General features: G+C 36.6%; 1 protein-coding gene across 2 annotated transcripts; it reads right to left on the minus strand.

The window, feature by feature from the left end:
* Positions 1–7,380: 7,380 nt before the first annotated feature.
* On the minus strand, positions 7,381–11,534 carry LOC110883795 (filamin-A-interacting protein 1). Of its 2 annotated transcripts, none has more exons than XM_022131444.2 (6): positions 11,192–11,534; positions 10,144–10,416; positions 9,000–9,160; positions 8,775–8,880; positions 7,769–7,891; positions 7,381–7,605 (listed from the first exon to the last, which is right to left on the minus strand). In XM_022131444.2, the coding sequence occupies exons 1-6, from the start codon at positions 11,381–11,383 to the stop codon at positions 7,468–7,470; spliced, it is 993 nt and encodes a 330-aa protein (XP_021987136.1). In that variant the 5' UTR covers positions 11,384–11,534; the 3' UTR covers positions 7,381–7,467. The 2 variants fall into 2 exon arrangements, with proteins under 2 accessions (XP_021987136.1, XP_021987137.1); XM_022131445.2 differs by having other exon boundaries at positions 7,505–7,605; positions 7,729–7,891.
* Positions 11,535–18,593: the final 7,059 nt, after the last annotated feature.

An 18,593-nucleotide genomic window follows, 5' to 3' on the forward strand; every position in this document is an offset into this window, starting at 1 on the left:
TTATTAAATTTACTTTTAATAACATATTTTTCTTTTTTTAAAACATATATTTCCTTTACCTTTTTTAGTAATAATTTCGAGTGATGATGAATAGTAACTTTATTTTTATAATAATATATAGTTTTTTATTATTTTATTATTTAATATATTATAATATAATATTTTATTATTAAATTTACTTTTAATAACATATTTTTCTTTTTTTAAACATATATTTCCTTTACCTTTTTTTAATAATTGTTTTTTTTTCTTTTTTTGAACATATATTAATTTATCGATTAATTTGATACTTCTTTAATAAGTTACGTTTATAACTTTTTTTTCTAAAAACTTAAGTACGTATTTGTGCTTGATTTTTCCCTGGATTCCGTTAGAAGTTTTGTTAAAAACAAGGTTATACTCAAAATAAAGTATTTATTTGTTATCATAAAACGGTACTTATTTTTATAATAATATATAGTTTTTTTATTATTTTATTATTTAATATATTATAATATAATATTTTATTATTAAATTTACTTTTAATAACATATTTTTCTTTTTTTTTTAAACATATATTTCCTTTACCTTTTTTTAATAATTGTTTTTTTTTCTTTTTTTGAACATATATTAATTTATCGATTAATTTGATACTTCTTTAATAAGTTACGTTTATAATTTTTTTTCTAAAAACTTAAGTACGTAGTTGTGCTTTATTTTTTCCCTGCATTCCGTTAGAAGTTTTGTTAAAAACAAGGTTATACTCAAAATAAAGTATTTATTTGTTATCATAAAACGGTACCATGATAAAGTAAATCGTTCAAATGGTTTGACTTTCTAAACAACATGCTTTATTTTCAAATCACGTTTGTTTTAAATTATCATTTGTTCGGTTTCACCGCAACGCGCGATATAAAAAAACTAGTATCGATAACATCCAGAGATTGTTTACAATCTAGACCATGGGGTATGGTGGGCGTGGGTTTGGGGGCATGAATTGACACGTGGAAAACAAACCCAAACCCACGCCCATGGGGTATGGTGGGGCTTGGGTTGGGGGTATGAGTTTGGTTTGGCCATTGAGAGCCCGCCATGTCACCTTGCTAGCCCGCCCCACGCCCGGCTTCAAACCCAAGCCCCAAGGGTCACGCCCAAACCCACGCCCCAACCCAAGTCCCCGAAGTGGTGACTTGGGCGTTTTCCTCCAACCCACGCCCCAACCCAAGCCCCATACCCCATAGCCTTACATGATTTAACCTTTTCATGTTGACCGTGACACCAACCGTTACCCAAAAAGAAATGCCATTATAGAATATTATTATTACATTATAAACAATCAACTTTTTTGTGCATTAGAACTTGTACCCCAAGCTTGGAGAGTTTTCCAAAAAAAAAAACTTGATTTTTCACATTTAACCCAAATATTTCATATTTTGTATTTTAACCTCTTCTAATTTTTTTTACATTTGACCCAAAGTTTTCCATCTTTTATAATTTAACACAAACACTTTATTATTTACAACTTTCGTCCCCCATACTTTTTATCGTTCGCAAGTTTTTCGTTTTACGTTTCGTTCTAAATTTTGTGAGTTAACATGTCGTAGCGTGCATGTAAGGTTCAACGTTTTTTGCTCTATTTTTTCATATTTGACAAACCCGTCGCAATGCGTCCGTTTTTTCCCTTTTGAAAATTTCGCCGCAACGGGCGGGTCCTAGATCGACTAAGTTATTATTTTCTGCTTTTTACGTTTCTGGTTAATTTCTTCGAATTAACACACTGTAATAGGTGTGCGTGGTTCAACGATTTTAGTCTGCTTTTCGTTCAGTGTAGTTTTTACCATTTTATCTATTTTATTTTTACGATGTTGAGAGTCGATGTCGTTGTGGCATTGGTGCTACTTGGGACGGTTTTATTTAACCTATTAAATTTTTTACTAATATTTTGTTTCGGTTTACCCCTATACTTCCTTTACTTAAAAACTATTTTTTACGTGCATATTTTATGTACGAGGTATGTATAAATATGATTTGTTCTACAATCAGACGTAAACTTTTTTTATAGACGAGCCAGGTCAAATATAATACATTTTCGTTTAAAGAAACCATTTTTACGTGCATATTTTTATGTATGTTTTGGTATAAATTCAAGTTGTTCTACGTTTCCACGTAAATTTTTTTGGGAAATAACTCAGGTCAAATATAATATGTTTTCATGTTTATTTTATGTATGTTTCGTAAAGTTTGTTTCGAACCGAGTGGAGTCAAAGTATGGTTTCTTTTTCTCCATTTTTTCGAAAGCTCTAATTAATCCCTTTCGATTACATGTGCATATCCCGTTATGTTTTCTATGTCTGAGTTGGGTCACATATAATATGTTATGATTGTTTGATATGAATTTGATTTACTTTACTTTTGATCACATCTCAATGCTTTTACAGGTTACATTGAGTTCAACTAGATACGTTGAAATGTGTGTTTTCATATGGTCAATGCATCATATAACGTTTGGACTAATCCATTCAGTGTTTACGATGTACCCGCGCCGCAACGCGGGCGGGTCTTAACCCTAGTTTGATAAAATTGACAATCTAAATACACAAATAAAATTGTCTAAAATAAGAGGATGATGAGAAATATAAAGATTTTGAGAAATTTTAAGGGATATTAGATTTAAATAACCCAAACTTTTATCATTTAGTTGATAACACTTTCAACTTTTGATTTGTATCACATCACTCCCAACTATCAACTTATTTTTCTACATCACTCCTAAAGTAACCCAACACTAACCCTGTTTGATGACGCCAGTTGCCACGTCATAAAAAAGCCAAATCAGACGTCACGTCAGTTGCCACATCATCAAAAACACTACGTCAGAAGTCACGTCACCACACAAATGCTACATCAGTAAAAAAAAAAAAAAAAAAAACTAACTGAGTTAGTGTATAACTAGTTTGGGAGTGATGTAGGAAATAAGTTGAAATTTAAGGTTACTAAAATCCAATATGAAATATCCTAAAATTTAATAAGCACTGCCTTGGTCCTGGCCCATAACGTTAACCAAGAATCAACTCATACATCAATGCAACCAAACTGAAAACACCAACTACAAACAGTGAGATGACCGTAGATGAATTTTCCGCCGGAACATAACTAGTTCCGGAGACTGTGGGAGGGAGGATGATGGTTCCAAAAGGATCAGTGGTGGGAAAATCCGCGGTTATGGATGATGGAGCGGCGGAGGGACTTCCGTCGCTAGTGACATCAATGGTTAGCTTCATCCCACCTTTACAATGTCCCATTACACCACATATGAAGTAATGTGTCACACCCCAACCGATGGCGGAATCATCGGGGCGCGGCACTGAGCGAAACAGATTGTTCAGAAGTTTCCACAACAACTATCATACAATTCAGTTATATAACACGTCCCATACCGTGTCCCAAATAATAACAAGTTATCATAGAAATCAACTAAACAATATGGGAACTGTTCCGACAACTCAAATTCTTAATTATTACAGGCCGAATTAAATATTGTTTTAAGACTTCTAGACGACTAACTATAGATCTTACTGACTACAGGTGCCAGTACAAGATCTACAGATAATTATGGCCCTGGAGCAGGTATATGGACACTGTCCTAAGGTCACTGGCTCCTAGAAGCTTATTATTTCCTCGCTTCCCTAGCACGCTAGTAGCTTAAACACCTGTCACATACGTTAAAATAAAAGTCAATACATATAATGTAAAGGTGAGTACACAAGTTTGATATAGCATATAGAGTTCGAATAGTTTACGCATAACCAAGCACGTACACAAGGGCAAACGATGCATGTAAATTATCAACATGGGACCATCGATACCAACGACTTCGAGTTGACTGTCCGAGACAGTTCGCGATACATGATTACCACTGTAATCCATGCAAGTAATTGTCCTTAGCAACCCCCGTGTGAACGGGTGCTGAGTCCAAACTATAGTACTACGTTGCTAAAGCAGGTAGATAGCACTCCACGTGTAAACATAATAAACAGCAATCATTTAGACAAGTAATACATGCAAATAGGTTAGCGTTCAAATAGTTTGTGTTGTTTGTGAATTTGATAGATTACGTATGTAACACCCAAAAGTGCTGAAAGCAAAAAGGGATCGAGTATACTCACAGTGGTTGATCGTGGATTGAGAGGAGCACTGAGAATAGGTTAGCCTGAATAGTTCGATAACACAACGATGAGTAACACGGAAAAAGTAAACAATGTACTTGGATCGAGTAGGCCATTCGATCGGACAGCAGTTCGATCGAGTGGGCTGTTCGATTGGTTTGAAAGTCCGTTCGAACATCCATTCGATCGGCTGGCTGGCTCGATCGGCTGGTTCCTTCAAGTGGATTGTTTCTTCCTTTGATGTGAAGGATGTGTTTGTGTATGATGGTTTGTACTACCTTTCAAGTTGGCCGATCGAACAGCTGTTCGATCGGTTAGCCCAACCGATCGGCTAGCACTCCATTGTTTTCAAATATGTCACTCGATCGGTTGGCATGTTCGATCGGGTGGCATTCCAATGTTTCGAAGAGTCTAAGTGTTTTGAAGTATAGTATCTCATGATTCGAGCAGTAATGATTACAATCGAGTGGCGTAGTCGATCGAACAGTATCTCGTCAATACTACACTTTTGTGAGTTTGTGGGACTAAGTGCTAGTCGATCGGTTAGCCTAGTCGATCGGCTGGCATAGTCGTTCGGTTGGCATAGTCGTTCGGTTGGGCTGTTCGATCGAACAGCCTAGCCGTTCGGCCAGCTTCTCGATTTGGTTAACCTATCACTTAACACTTGTTTCTTCCCGTTAATTGTTGATGTTTTAGAGATATTTTGACTACGAGTTGAACCACAAAGCTGAAGTCCCCACTTAGCCTACTGACTCGAGCAGGAATCACCCAAACTCGGTCAGAGACGGTTTGGAACCTAAGTTTAACGTTTAACCCGAAATCGGTATATCTCTCGGTAGAACCCGAATCTTGAACCATGTGTTTGTTGAGAATGGTTTATAAATCGGTTCAAGCTTCGTTTTCCCGGTTTGAGTGTAAAAGAGTTGAAAGATAGATGAAAACCCATCTTCCAATCCTTTTCCACCGTGAAATGTTAAGATCTTTGGAAGATTTTAGGTTATTTATGTGGAAATCGGTTAGATCTAAGTTATTCATGGTGGAATGATGCCAAAACTTAGTGTTCTTGAAGAACACATGATGACATCACCCAAGAACACCTAGATCTTGGTGATTTCATGGATGAAATCCAAGTTTTGAAAGATAGAAAGATGTAGAATCGATTAATGAACAAAAACGTACAAGGATTAGAGCGAAATACTTACCGGTTTGAGAGAAATCTGAGATTTAGTGAGAAGAAGAGGCTGGTCGGTCAGAGCTTTTCCAAAGGTGGAAAGTTTGACAAGGACAGCCCTATTTATAGGCTTCCAAAAGAGGAAAGGGTCAGCTGATCGAACAGCATCCCTGATCGAGCAGCTGTCCGATCGAACAGCCTGTTCGATCGGCTAGCCTGTTCGATCAGGTTGCCCTGTTCGATCGGCTTGCCTGGTTTTGAGTGTTTCGCGACGATTTTTGATATTTCGACTTAGAACGATGGTTTGAGGATGATAGAAGTTCCTAATCAAATTACTTTTAGTCTCAACTACTATATCTAACATACAAGCATCCTTACACCATGATTTGGATTCGATTTCGATTGAGTTTGATTCACCTTTGAGTCTTGATTGATTTGATTGATTCACCACACACTTTAACATAAAAGTAAACATGCACAAGTAACACATAAGGCACACACACACGTATAAAAGTACTAAAAATCCCCACACTTGAGTTTGATGATTGATTTGATTAGCTTGATTATTGATTGACTAGCTTTATTGCATTGTTACTTCCTATCATTCACAGTCGGTCGTTGATTCACAGCTCGATTATCGGTCGATTAGTTTGATTATACAACACTTACTCCAAATAATATGAAAATCAAAATGAAACTAAAATGAAATTAATCTTTATTGATCTTTAATTCCAATAACAGTCAACACTTGACTTTGACTTTGACTTTTGGAAAACACGGGGTGTTACATAATGCGATCCGGTCGTGTTTAGAGCAATGGTGGTGGTGCCAGATTGTAAGATGCGATGGAATCGCCAATGGCACAGGTGTCATAGTCGGATGAGCTCACTAGATCCACGATGTGGCTACCATCATAAGTGAACACTTGCAAAAAAAAAAAAAGAAAAAAAAAAAAAGAAAAAAAAAAACATACTAAGATTATTGATTTGTATATTTTGGTTCATGCGTCACCTTAATCATATTAGTTAGTGTTTTTATTGATAAATGAGTGGAATCAACAAATAAAGGCTTACCAAGACTATCTCTCACTTTGAATGTTTTGTCACTAGCCCAAGTATAGTAATCAACGCTTAACGCCCAACCAGCCGAGTCTCCAACTATATAAACTTTTTGCTGAAACGAGCGACATGAAACTTAATGCTACCATAAGCCCGCTACCGCGACATTACAAGTCGTCATTTTTATGTTATTCAACTTATTTGTGAGAAATGGGAGTGTGGAAGTGAGAGGAGTTATGGGTTGGTTAATATAGGAGTGAAGAGGGAATGAAAAATATAGAGCTACTTTTAATGACTATATGCTTTTTAATAAATTTATTTACTATTATATTTTGTATTTCATAAAAACTAGAGTTAATTATAGATATGGTCCTGTGATTTCAAGCTACATGTTTTGATGGTTAGTTTTTAAAAGTTGTAAGTTTGGGGTTTGTGGTTTTGATGGGTGGACGAGACACTGGCATGGGTTGGGTTTGCGGGTTCCAACCCTTGTGGTAACGCCGCCGCCACCCCCATTGTGCCAACTCAACGTCATGTATGCGCCACCTCATCCAATACCAACCAATTCCCCAATAACTAACAAGAAATGAGATAAAGCCAACCATCCACCGATAGCACCCCTTTTATTAATAAACATATGATATGGCCCACATTAAGTCCGCTATCCCTCGTTATTGTGTTGGCGACCACTCAATAGCGCCCATGATATGTTGTCGGAGGCGTTATTGATAGAAAAGTTGCTGAGGCGAAGAGCAATCACATATCGCTTCTCCCGGGGTGTCACATGGGGTGACATGTTGAAGTGTGACAGTGTCAAGAAGGCTGCCTTGCTCAAGGGTTGTCAAAAGTGCGACATCTGAGCGTATTCAACCACATACACCATGCCATGGAGGAGTGGTAGTCATTGCACGCTGGAATTAAGGTCGACAGAGAAGGTAATGGACCAATCCAGAAGATTGTGTTAGCTGCATGTTGGATTCATTTAGCCACAATTATGTTAGTCATGTGAATCAAAACCTTCTTTGTAAATGGAAGTTTTTACAAAGCAAAAACATGGACAAGATTAGTGAAGTTCATCGAGTCTTGTAAAAAGTCACTTTTTGTGCAATCGAGATTCGGGTGTGTTGTGTCTCAAAGGAGACAATATCTGTCTTGGTGAACCAGACTCACTGAAGTCAAGTCTCTTCTCAATTGGACTGCAATCTCTTGGACTACACTTCCGTTTATTATTCTGCAAAAATATTCATAAGTTTTTTTAGCCTACAGTAATTCTCCTTATTCAAGAATTTTACAGGAAAATAATCACAACGTGTCTTCGACGCACAAACATGGAACGTCATCTTAGATTACTTACCTTCAATCACAAACACGAAGCGTCATCTTAGATTACTTACCTTCAAGGATGCACTGTTACGGTTTCCACCAGAATTGTTTAGTTGTCTTTCTTTTTGGAGTAACTTCATCAATCTCCTATTCTCCTTGTCCAATATATTGTTTTCTTCAAACAGGACTTTGACCTAGTCAAACCCAAGTTTCGTTAGCCACATAAACTCACAAACACACATATAGAAGAAAATACGCACTAGAAGTGGCAAGATGGGCCGGTCAGGTAATGAAATAGGCACACACCTAGGTTGACCCACACACACGTTTTGTCCATTTTCTATACACAATTAACGTGTCATTTATGATTAAAATAACAATATCGTCACGATAATATTCCATATATTTGAATGAAACAAATTAGTATGTCGTATCGATTAGAAATAGCCTTTGAACAACTTTCAAGTTTCAACCTATTTGTATTGTACAATCCATACGCATCGCATTCATTCGATCCATTTGACCCGTTTTAGATATACATTAACGGGTCAAATTTTCGATATCAACCGCAAGGGGTGAAGTTGGGTTTGTCCTATAAACAATTCTTTGCATACAATATTTTTTCAATAATAATCTAGAGAGTAAATTACGTTTTTGGCCCCTGTGGTTATATCACTTTTACTATATTAGCCCAAAATACGAATTTTTAACATATCTGCCCTCATGGTCTCTATAACTAACCATTTTGGCCCCTAAGTCTAACCATTTTGGCCCCCATGGTCTCTATAACTAACCATTTCAGCCCCCATGATCTCTAGACTTAGGGGCCAAAATGGTTAGTTATAGAAACCATAGGGGCAGATATGTTAAAAATTCTTATTTTGGTCTAATATAGTAAAAGTGATATAACCATAGGGGCCAAAAACGTAATTTACTCTAATCTAGATCTTTGACTAAAACGATTTAGGAAGTTGCATGGATTAAAAATAGATTTTGGACAAACTTTGACATCCTGCACAACCCATTGAGCCCATTAACGGGTCGAAATTGCCACCTATAAATTACACAGACACGCACCTCCTCTTCAGCTGTAGTGAGATTATGCCTTAAATGATCCTTTTCTTGCTTAAGTATCTTCACCTCCGAAGCCAGTGCTAAAACTTTTTGTGTTGATGGCTTCAAGCTACAGTTATACGTTCAAAAATTATAAATTGCGACATTTACCGTCAAATTGCTAGAAAACTTACTGAAAAAGTATCTACCATAAGTTAAAGAACAAAAAAAAAAAAGTTTATCGCAAACCTTTCCCGCATTTCCAGCATCTTTTCGCACACTTCCACCCCACTGTTTGCCTCTAAGAAAGAACGCGCTGTTGATGCCACATCATCTTTGCTGATTAAAGTTGATAATAACGTATCAACGAGAAAATGTTCAGCAGATTCAGTTTTTGTCATCTCGCCAACCTTTAATCACGTCAAACAATATTGTAATATTGTAACGGCCCATAAACAGATATATACTACATACATACATACATACATACATACATGCATATATCTATACTACTGTGTAATATATCTGAGACGTGCCGGTTCACTATAGTAATTTCATACCAATTTTAAGTCGCCTGATGAGGGTATTTTGGGAATAAAAAATTGTGGTATATAAAATAATTGGTAATCATGGGTTATAATATAAATTAAGGTAATTTTATTAAAATGTTTTTAATATTAAAATTGTATACTTTAACTGTCTTATTATTTTCGTAAGATTAGTAAACTATTTTTTTTAGTGCCTGGTAAAATAATACGTTTTTTTACTTATTTTAAATATGCTTTTGTGTTTTATACGCTACGACGATATAATTGTTTTGGCAAAAGATCAAATACAAATAATCTGAACATACTAAACATACAAAATTGAAGGAAAACTCAAAAAGACAAGGTGGCATTTTTGTAATTACCACCAACTATCAAAGTTACTATACAAATGTGAACTCAACCAAAAATACCTAAAAAACACATTTTTTTTAATATTTTTTATAAAAAAAATCGCTACATTTTGTTAGCAAAAAAAAAAAAAAAAATTTGGTTAGGTTTTTTTTTAGGTTTTTTAGGTATATTTGTAGAGTAACTTTGATAGTTATTGATAATTACAAAAATGCCACCTTGTCTTTTTGAGTTTTCCTTCAATTTGTATGTTTAGTATGTTAAGATTATTTGTACAAGAACTTTCCCTAATAGTTTTTTGTCTGGATACTCAACTTCGAGTGGTTCGTAACTTCATACGTCTCAAATGTATTACGTACTTGACTACGCGAGTGTCAACACCGCAACACGCCCGGGTTAAAAATACAAGTACATATACAAATATTTGCTTTATAGTGAATGCACTAGCTGCAAAGTGCGGGTTAAAATACTAGTATAGTTAATATATAACATCTAACCTGTTTGGCCTCAGCTTGCTGCTTATAGAACATCAATTCTTCGGTCAACTTAGTCAACTCTTGTTCTAAATCACGAACACGCATCTCCGCCTCCTTAGCTCTGTTATCAGCCTCATTCCCAAATTCCATTAACGCTTCTCGGTCATGGTGATACAACGAACACTCTTTCTCCCATTTAGTACATTCTGTTAACAAGTTAGAACATTCGGAAGCCAATTTCTGATTCTCTTCGACAAACTTCTTTACAGCTAGTGCATTCATTGTTGATTCGGCCTACGTACAAATTAACAGGAGAAAACAAAACAAAACCAAATAAATATTCATTATGAAAAGACACTGGTATAAGTTATAACTTATAAGATAGATTTTTTTTCTTATATAACTTTTAACATATAATTTTGAGTTAATTACTGGTTTGTCAAAAATAACTATTTCAGTCCATTAGTTTAAAAATTGCGATTTCAGTCCTTGTGGTTTCACTTTCGTAACCATTTCAGTCCCTGTGGTTTCACTTTAGTAACCATTTCAATCCATTATTCTGTTAAGTACAGGGACTGAAATGGTTACAAGGTGGACTGAAATGGTTACAAAAGTGAAACCACAGGGACTGAAATCGCAATTTTTAAACTAATGGACTGAAATAGTGATTTTTGACAAACCACAGGGACGAAAACAGTAATTAACTCTATAATTTTTTATAAAGAAACGAATACGGTGTTGCGATGTGTTTGTTATCATCCGTATTTCGACATACATCTAATAAAAATAAGAGGCGTATCAAATATAAAGTTTTATTTTTAAAATAAAACTTTATAGTCAATACGGCCTCATGTTTTATAAAACTTATATCGAAATGCAGATAAAAATAAACATATCGTAACACCATATTCGTTTTTTATAAAACATTATATATCAAAAGTTATACAAGAAAAACAAAAATACATATAAACTAATTCAAGCCTAATCAATCAAATTCACAAAAAGCTATCAAAACCGAAAGAAACATTAAGTGTAAGACAATTATAACAAATAAAAAAAAAATACAAACCCTAACACGCTCGATGACGTCATCTTTCTCTTGCAATTTGGATTTCAAACACAAGTACTGATTGCGAAGTTGTCTCTGGGATTCTTCAGAATACATAAGCTTTAGTTCCAGAGTACGTGTCGATACCGGAAGACCAAGCGAATAATCTATCGATTCTTGAATGTAATCATCGGTTTCTTGTGGAAGATCCATTCTCAAATTTCTGTGTGAACGAAATTGAGTGTTGTGTTGGTGAAATTGAACAGATGGAATTGAAATAAACCCTGGATATTGTGGAAATTGACGCACACAATGAGTGTGAGATTTTAGGGTTTATTTGAATTTGGGGATAGCCGTTAGAAGAAGAATGTGAAAATGTAAGCGTCTTTTATAATTTGAAAATATATTGAGTAAAATGCCATTTTGGTCCCTGAGGTTTAGCCAGTTTTACCACTTTAGTCCAAAACTTTTATTTTGGTCCCTGTGGTTTTAGTTTTGTGCCATTTTGGTTCAAAAATAAAATCAACTCAGATTTCTAAAAAAAACTAATTTTTATCCTTTTCTAAAGGGCATTTTGGTCATTTTGCCTACCTGTCCAACTACCCACCCCCACCCCTTTTCTTCTTTCCCCCTTTGCATCTGAACTATTCCCCTCATTTTTTCAATAAACCCCAGCCGACACCCTCACTCACTTCTCTCTCTCTGCTCACCGGCACCGATCATCGGCCGATACACCCAGACACCCCACCCCACCCCGCCTGCATCCTCTCTAAAATACACACCCGGCCGGCGAAGATGATGGCAACGCCGCACCGATGACGGAACCAGCAGTGGAGGTGTTTGGTTGGGTGCGGTAGCGGCGGTGGTGGTATGTTTCCGACAAGCTTTTCCGGTAAACCCCCACCTCCTCACACATATCTCTTCCCCTGTTTCATTTATTTTTTTGATGATTGAAGATGATAGTGATTTCTGTTGTTGAATACGATGATGATTATGTCGATGATGGTGATTTCTATTGTTGAAGACGATGAACGAGATGGTTGCAGGTTGAACGGAGGTGATAAAGATGACCGGGGATAAAGATCGGTGGTGATAAAGATGACCGGGAACAGGTTGCAGGTTGATGGATTGATTAGATTTGTTGATGGATTGACTAGGTCTCCACAACGGATTCTACTCCGGAGGTTCGTGTCTCGATCTCAATTTGCCCTAATTTGGTTATAGGATTGATTAGATCCGTGATAACTAATGGGTTTTCGATAAATAAACATAAATAATATACATATATACGTATGCACAAATGATAAGCAAAACATCTGTGATAACTAACGTATTCTACTCCAGAGGCATCATCTAGTGTGTGTATGTATATACGTATGCACAAACGATAAGCAAAACATCCGTGATAACTAATGGGTTTTCGATAAATAAAGATAAATAATATTAGTAGTATTATTTTTGACAACTTATCGATAGGGCTGTTCACGAGCCGAGCCGAACCGAGCGGACCTTTGCTCGTGCTTGGCTCGTTTTCAAACCGAACCGAGCGGAGCGGCTCATTTAAAACCGAGCATCAAATCAAGCGAGCATTTTTCGAGCAGTAAAAATTCCAAGCGAGCGTCGAGCGAAGTTCGAGCGGTTTGGACAACCGTATCGCCCAATTTAAATTTGCTGAGAGAGATAGTGACAATGTTGGGTCGCAAGTTTTTATATCTTTAAGAACATGCACATTTCATAGCATTATTTATTTCTTATGAATAACAATGTTGTGGCAGACGAGGCGATGATCATATTGCACGAACACTTACGTTGAGAGCAGGAGGCGATCAACTTAGGGTAACGACATGAGATATTCAGGCGACAAACAGGCTGTCGTTTATATGTTTAGGGTTTAACTTTTAGTTTTGATTTTAATTTTTTATTGGCGTGGTTGGGCTAGTACGTATAGATATACTTGTAAATTTGTATATAATTGACCAAACTCTAATAGATTGGTACATATAAAACTATAGGTGTATGTATAATGTGTGTAAGTGTGTGTGTGTATATCGGTGTATGTGTGTGTATATGTGTGTATATGTGTATAATTTGTATTTTTGTATATATATGTGTATATACATGTTTATATATGTAGGGGACCGCTAAAATGAGAACCACCTCCAGTTATAAGAACTGAGGGAACCACTTTCTAGCCTTTAGATCAAGGAGATGGATGGATGAGATTTAAAGTAACTAAAATTAATATTAAATAGATTTTGTCTTATTATTTCTTTAATATTATAATCCAAAAGGGTAGTATAGTAAAATTACACTATTTTGTCTTTATATATATATTAGTATTTAATTGCCTTTTTGTCTTATTCATTAATTACTTTATATTAAAAAAACAGAATTTTATGTTAAACAATAATTTAAATTCAGATTTGTATAATAATTTTTTATTAAAAGAATTTTTTTATTAAAATCTTTCTTTAAATTAAGATTTTTTTAACAAACCGTTTTTTTAATGCCGTTTTTTTTAACGCGCCGTTTTTTACGAGCGTTTTTTTACGAGCTTTTTTTTACGAAACGTAAAAAAGTTTTACGTTAACGTTTTTTACGTTTTACGCGCCGGTTTTTTACGTTTTACGCGCCGGTTTTTTTCATTTTACGCGCCGGTTTTTTACGTTTTACGCGCCGGTTTTTTTCATTTTACGCGCCGGTTTTTTACGTTTTACGCGCCGGTTTTTTTACGTTAACGTTCTTTTACCTTTTTTACGGAACGTAAAAAAGTTTTGCGTTAACGTTTTTACGTTTTACGCGCCGGTTTTTTACGTTTTACGCGCCGGTTTTTTACATTTTACGCGCCGGTATTTTACGTAAAACTTTTTACGTTTTACTAAAAAAAATTACGTTTTACGTAAAGCTTTTTACGCTTCACGTTTTTACGTTTTACGTTAAAAAAGTTTACGGTTTGCGTTAAAAAATTTACGGTTTAATTTTTTACGTTAACGTTTTCTTACGTTTTACGCGCCGTTTTTTTTACGTTTTACGCACCGGTTTTTTTACGTTTTACACGCCGGTTTTTTTACGTTTAACACGCCGGTTTTTTTACGTTTTACGCAACGGTTTTTTACGTTTTACGCGCGGTTTTTTTTTTACGTTTTACGCACCGGTTTTTTACGTCAACATTTTTTTACTTTTTATGTTTTTAAATTTTACGTTTTATGTAAAACTTTTTACGTTTTAAGTTTTACGTTAAACTTTTTACGTTTTACGTAAAAGTTTACGGTTGAACCTTTTTTTCACAAAAACTTTTTTACACGAAACCCAACATTTACGTTTAAAGTTTACGTTTTACGTAAAACCCAACATTTACGTTTTACGTTTTAAGTTTTACGTTAAACTTTTTACGTTTAATTTTTTTTTTTTACAAAAACTTTTTTTACGAATAAACGAACGCACCCAGAAATCGCAAACTCAGTGAAGCGTCTCAGGTATATTGTTATCGTCATCGACGCCTAAAATAAAAATACAAAAAAACCAACAAACAAAGTTTTGGCTCAGATTTTTCGATAATCAGAGGCTGCAAAGTGGGGTTGCAGGTTCAAAAACCTACCCTCCACCAACCATGCCACGCCAACGTCAGTTTTTTTTTACATCATCACCGCCGATTCAATAAGGCACCAGATTCACCCCGATTTAAACATCCAAAAGGAACAAGAAACATCATTCAACACATATTCAAACAGATTCAATAAATTCAACAGATTCAAAAAGGCAAACAGATTCACCATCGATCATATTAAAACCCACAGAAGGAACATGAACATCATTCAAACAAAACATGAACATGAACATCATTCAACCAAAACCCAGCAAAAGGAACATGAACATCACTGTTTTTCACAAAACCAGTAGCCACCACCCCTAAAAAACACCCTCTTCATTCACCCCCCAAACCCGGCACCACCTCTAGCCACCACCCAACCACCGGCACCACCGACATCGATCGCACCACCGGCACCACCCGACATCGCAGGCACCACCGACATCGACAGTATCACCGGCATCGACGACACCACCGGGTTTAGAGACAAAAGGGTGTGGTGTTTGGGGGTAGCCGACAACCAAGGGGGCCTAATTTACAATTCAGAGACACAGGATTAAAACCCAAAAAAAAAAAAAAAACAGAGACACGAGATCCAAAAAAACATACCGTTAAACCCATATTTTCAGATAGACAAAGAGTCTCCGACAAATGAAGGGAGAGAAAGATCTGTAAGTATCTCCGGCCGTCACCGGTTTCGACACCCCCTCACCCACCCCTTCACCCATTCTTTCAACCAGTAGCCATCACCCAAACAACACAAGAAGTTCAACCAGTTGCCAACACAGAGAAGTTCGGCCGGTCATCAATGAAGGTGACCCGGCGATGGTGGAAGACGAAGACGCCGCCGCACACGACGGAGATGAAAGAGACGACAGTGGTGGAAGACAGCCGGTCATCGCTGAAGGTGACCCGGATGGATGGAGGGGTGGGTTGAGATCGGAGCAGGAGGATGGTGGTTGTGATGTGGTGGTGGGTTGAGATCGGAGTAGGGAGTATGATGTTTGTTTGTAGGGTTTTTTTGAAGATGAGAGAAGATCTGCAACTTTAATGAAAGAGGAGAGGTGAGAGAATAATGCCTGCAACTTTAAAAGAGGAGAGAGGAGAGAGGAGAGAGAGGAGAGAGGAGAGAGAGAGGAGAGATTAGACATTAAAAGGAAATGACCAAACTACCCTTTGAGTTGTCATATTCTGATTGGTTAAAAGTGGTTCTCGCAGTTCTTACAACTGGGAGTGGTTCTCATTTTAGCGGTCCCCTATATATATATATATATATATATATATATATATATATATATATATATATATATATATATATATATATATATATATATATATATATATATATATATATATATATATATATATAGTGAGGTTATCCTACATATGGGGTTTTAACTGAAAAGTGTAAAAAGTGGTTTAGACCATTAGGGGACCCGGGGTGGGCATTTTTTTGTACGTGATGGAATATGTTCACGCGTAAACATTTACATAATACCACCACCAGCCCATATAATTAACGCGTGGAACTTGTATCGCGTTAAACTTTTGTTGCATTATCTTTGAATGGTTGTGAGGAAAACTGTTGGTTGGGGGGAATTGTTGGGTGTGGTGGTGAGTGATGGCCATTTTCACTAAAAAAGGTTGTGAGTGATGGAATAAAGCTCGATAACGTGGTGGAACTTGATTGGAAGTTGTGAGTGATAAATGGGTGGTGAGTGATAACCACCCTACCCCCTTTAGATCTAGATTTTTGATGTGTTGCAAAGCACATCTAATTTTCCTTGTATTTTGCATATGTTTTCGATAGTTTTCGAGTCGTTTTTTGGTCATTTATAGCTCGTACTAGGTTGTTAACATCATGTGTTAACGCATGTATTTTGAGTCGTTAACACCATGTATTAACGCATGTATTTGACTTATTCACATGTATAATAATAATTGAAGCAGGACTAATTTAAAATATAAATTTATAGCTTATGGGCCTAAAACAAAATCCTGATCTGGGCTATTAGCCTATTAATAACTGGTCGATACACTTCACAAGTAAAAGTAGATAGACTATTTAACATTTTAAGTTTTATTAAATTTATATACTTACCTTAGACTCCATAAATTAAATTTTCATTTGTAATTAGTCATAGGGTGTGCAATTAGGGGTGTGCATGGGTTGGTTTGGGTCGGTTTTAACCTAAAACCATAACCATAACCATAACCGCGATATCGGTTAATGGATAACCATAACCATAACCGATCGGTCATGGCAGTTATGATTAATCGGTTTTGATGGTTATAGCGGACCGGTTGTGGGTGGTTAACCGTGTATTTAGCCTAGCTAAAAATAGCTCAATGTTTTTTAACATGCAACAAATTGTTATTGCATATTTGTAGATATTAGTATATTACATAGTATTAAAAAATACATATAATCTATAATATTAATACCCATTATTACCGAATATTCAAATAAAGTGATCTGATATATTCCATAAATTTAAATAAACATTCAACCAAAACTGCAAAACGATATGAAATAACCAATAAATATGATTTTTTAATAAAAAACATTAAATATTAAAAAACGGGTGAAAAGTCCTAAATCCTACAATGATTTATTACACGTCGGTTCGGTTCGGTTATAGTGGTTATGGAAACATTAATAACCATAACCGACCCGCTACTTTCGGTTTTCAAAAAAAAAAAACATTAACCGACCCACCGGTTTTTGATTTGGTTCGGTTTTTTCAGTTTGGTTCTGTTGGTTAATTCGGTTATGGTTCGGTTTATTCGGTTTTTTGCACAACCCTATGTGCAATAACCGGACCGTTAACCGAAATCGAACCGAAAACCGACAAAACCGAACCGACATTAACCGAAACTGAATTAACCGAAACCGAATTAACGGATATAACTTAATTTTAGTTTCTGCTTTTAGAATTTATTGTTGGAAAAAATAAGTGAAAATAACATTTTTCACAAATATAGGAAAATGATTTTTTCCTATTTTGGACTAGAAATAAATATAAGAAAATGAGCGGGTTTTATATATTTATTTGTGTGTTTGTGTTCTATGTTGGAAGAGCTTCGCAACAAACTAAACCACATTCAAAACGGAGCTAAGATGAATGAGATATCGATGCTCAAAGTTGGGTGTTTGAAACATTGAATGCTGAAACAAAAGGGAAAGTAGCACCTTGTCCCACATCGGAGGAGAGATGGAACTTAAGTGGGAACTCTCCATCCTTATTGTTTCATGGAAGCACACACTAAGTGTCCTCGCGAAGGGTGTGGAGCACCCTAATCGGCACTCGCACACGCTCGCGCGCGCGTGGCGTGGGCGATGAGGCGCAATGTGGCGCTTTGATGGCGCACTTCGCACGCTCGCATCGCCGCGAGCCGCTTGAGAGCCGCCTTTGTATTTTTGACCACGTGCGCGTGGTGGATCACATAGGCTGCAAGGACCAAGTGGTGAAGTGGCATGCAGGTTCGAGGCGCGTGACGTGTCAGTCCGCGCGCGAGTACGAGAGGCACGAAGGCGCGCGGTTGCGCATGGTGCATGGGGCCTGATGTGACGTGCGCGGCGCACCAGAGTGAGCCAATACGGCGCGACTATGTGGCGTGCTCGTATAGGCTCACAGGTGACGTGGCGCACGCACGCATGGAACTGAGTCAGTGTGGCGCACGCGCGCATGGTTGTGACGCGCGCGCACCAGTGTGTCTTGCGCGCGCACCAGTGTGTCTTGCGCGCGCGCGCGCAGAAGCTTCCAGCATTGAATGACAGTGCAGTTACAGTTCAACTTCGAAACTGACGAGTTAATTGTCTTTGACTGAGAA

This window comes from Helianthus annuus, chromosome 10, assembly GCF_002127325.2.
Source record: "Helianthus annuus cultivar XRQ/B chromosome 10, HanXRQr2.0-SUNRISE, whole genome shotgun sequence".
Taxonomy (NCBI): domain Eukaryota; kingdom Viridiplantae; phylum Streptophyta; class Magnoliopsida; order Asterales; family Asteraceae; genus Helianthus; species Helianthus annuus.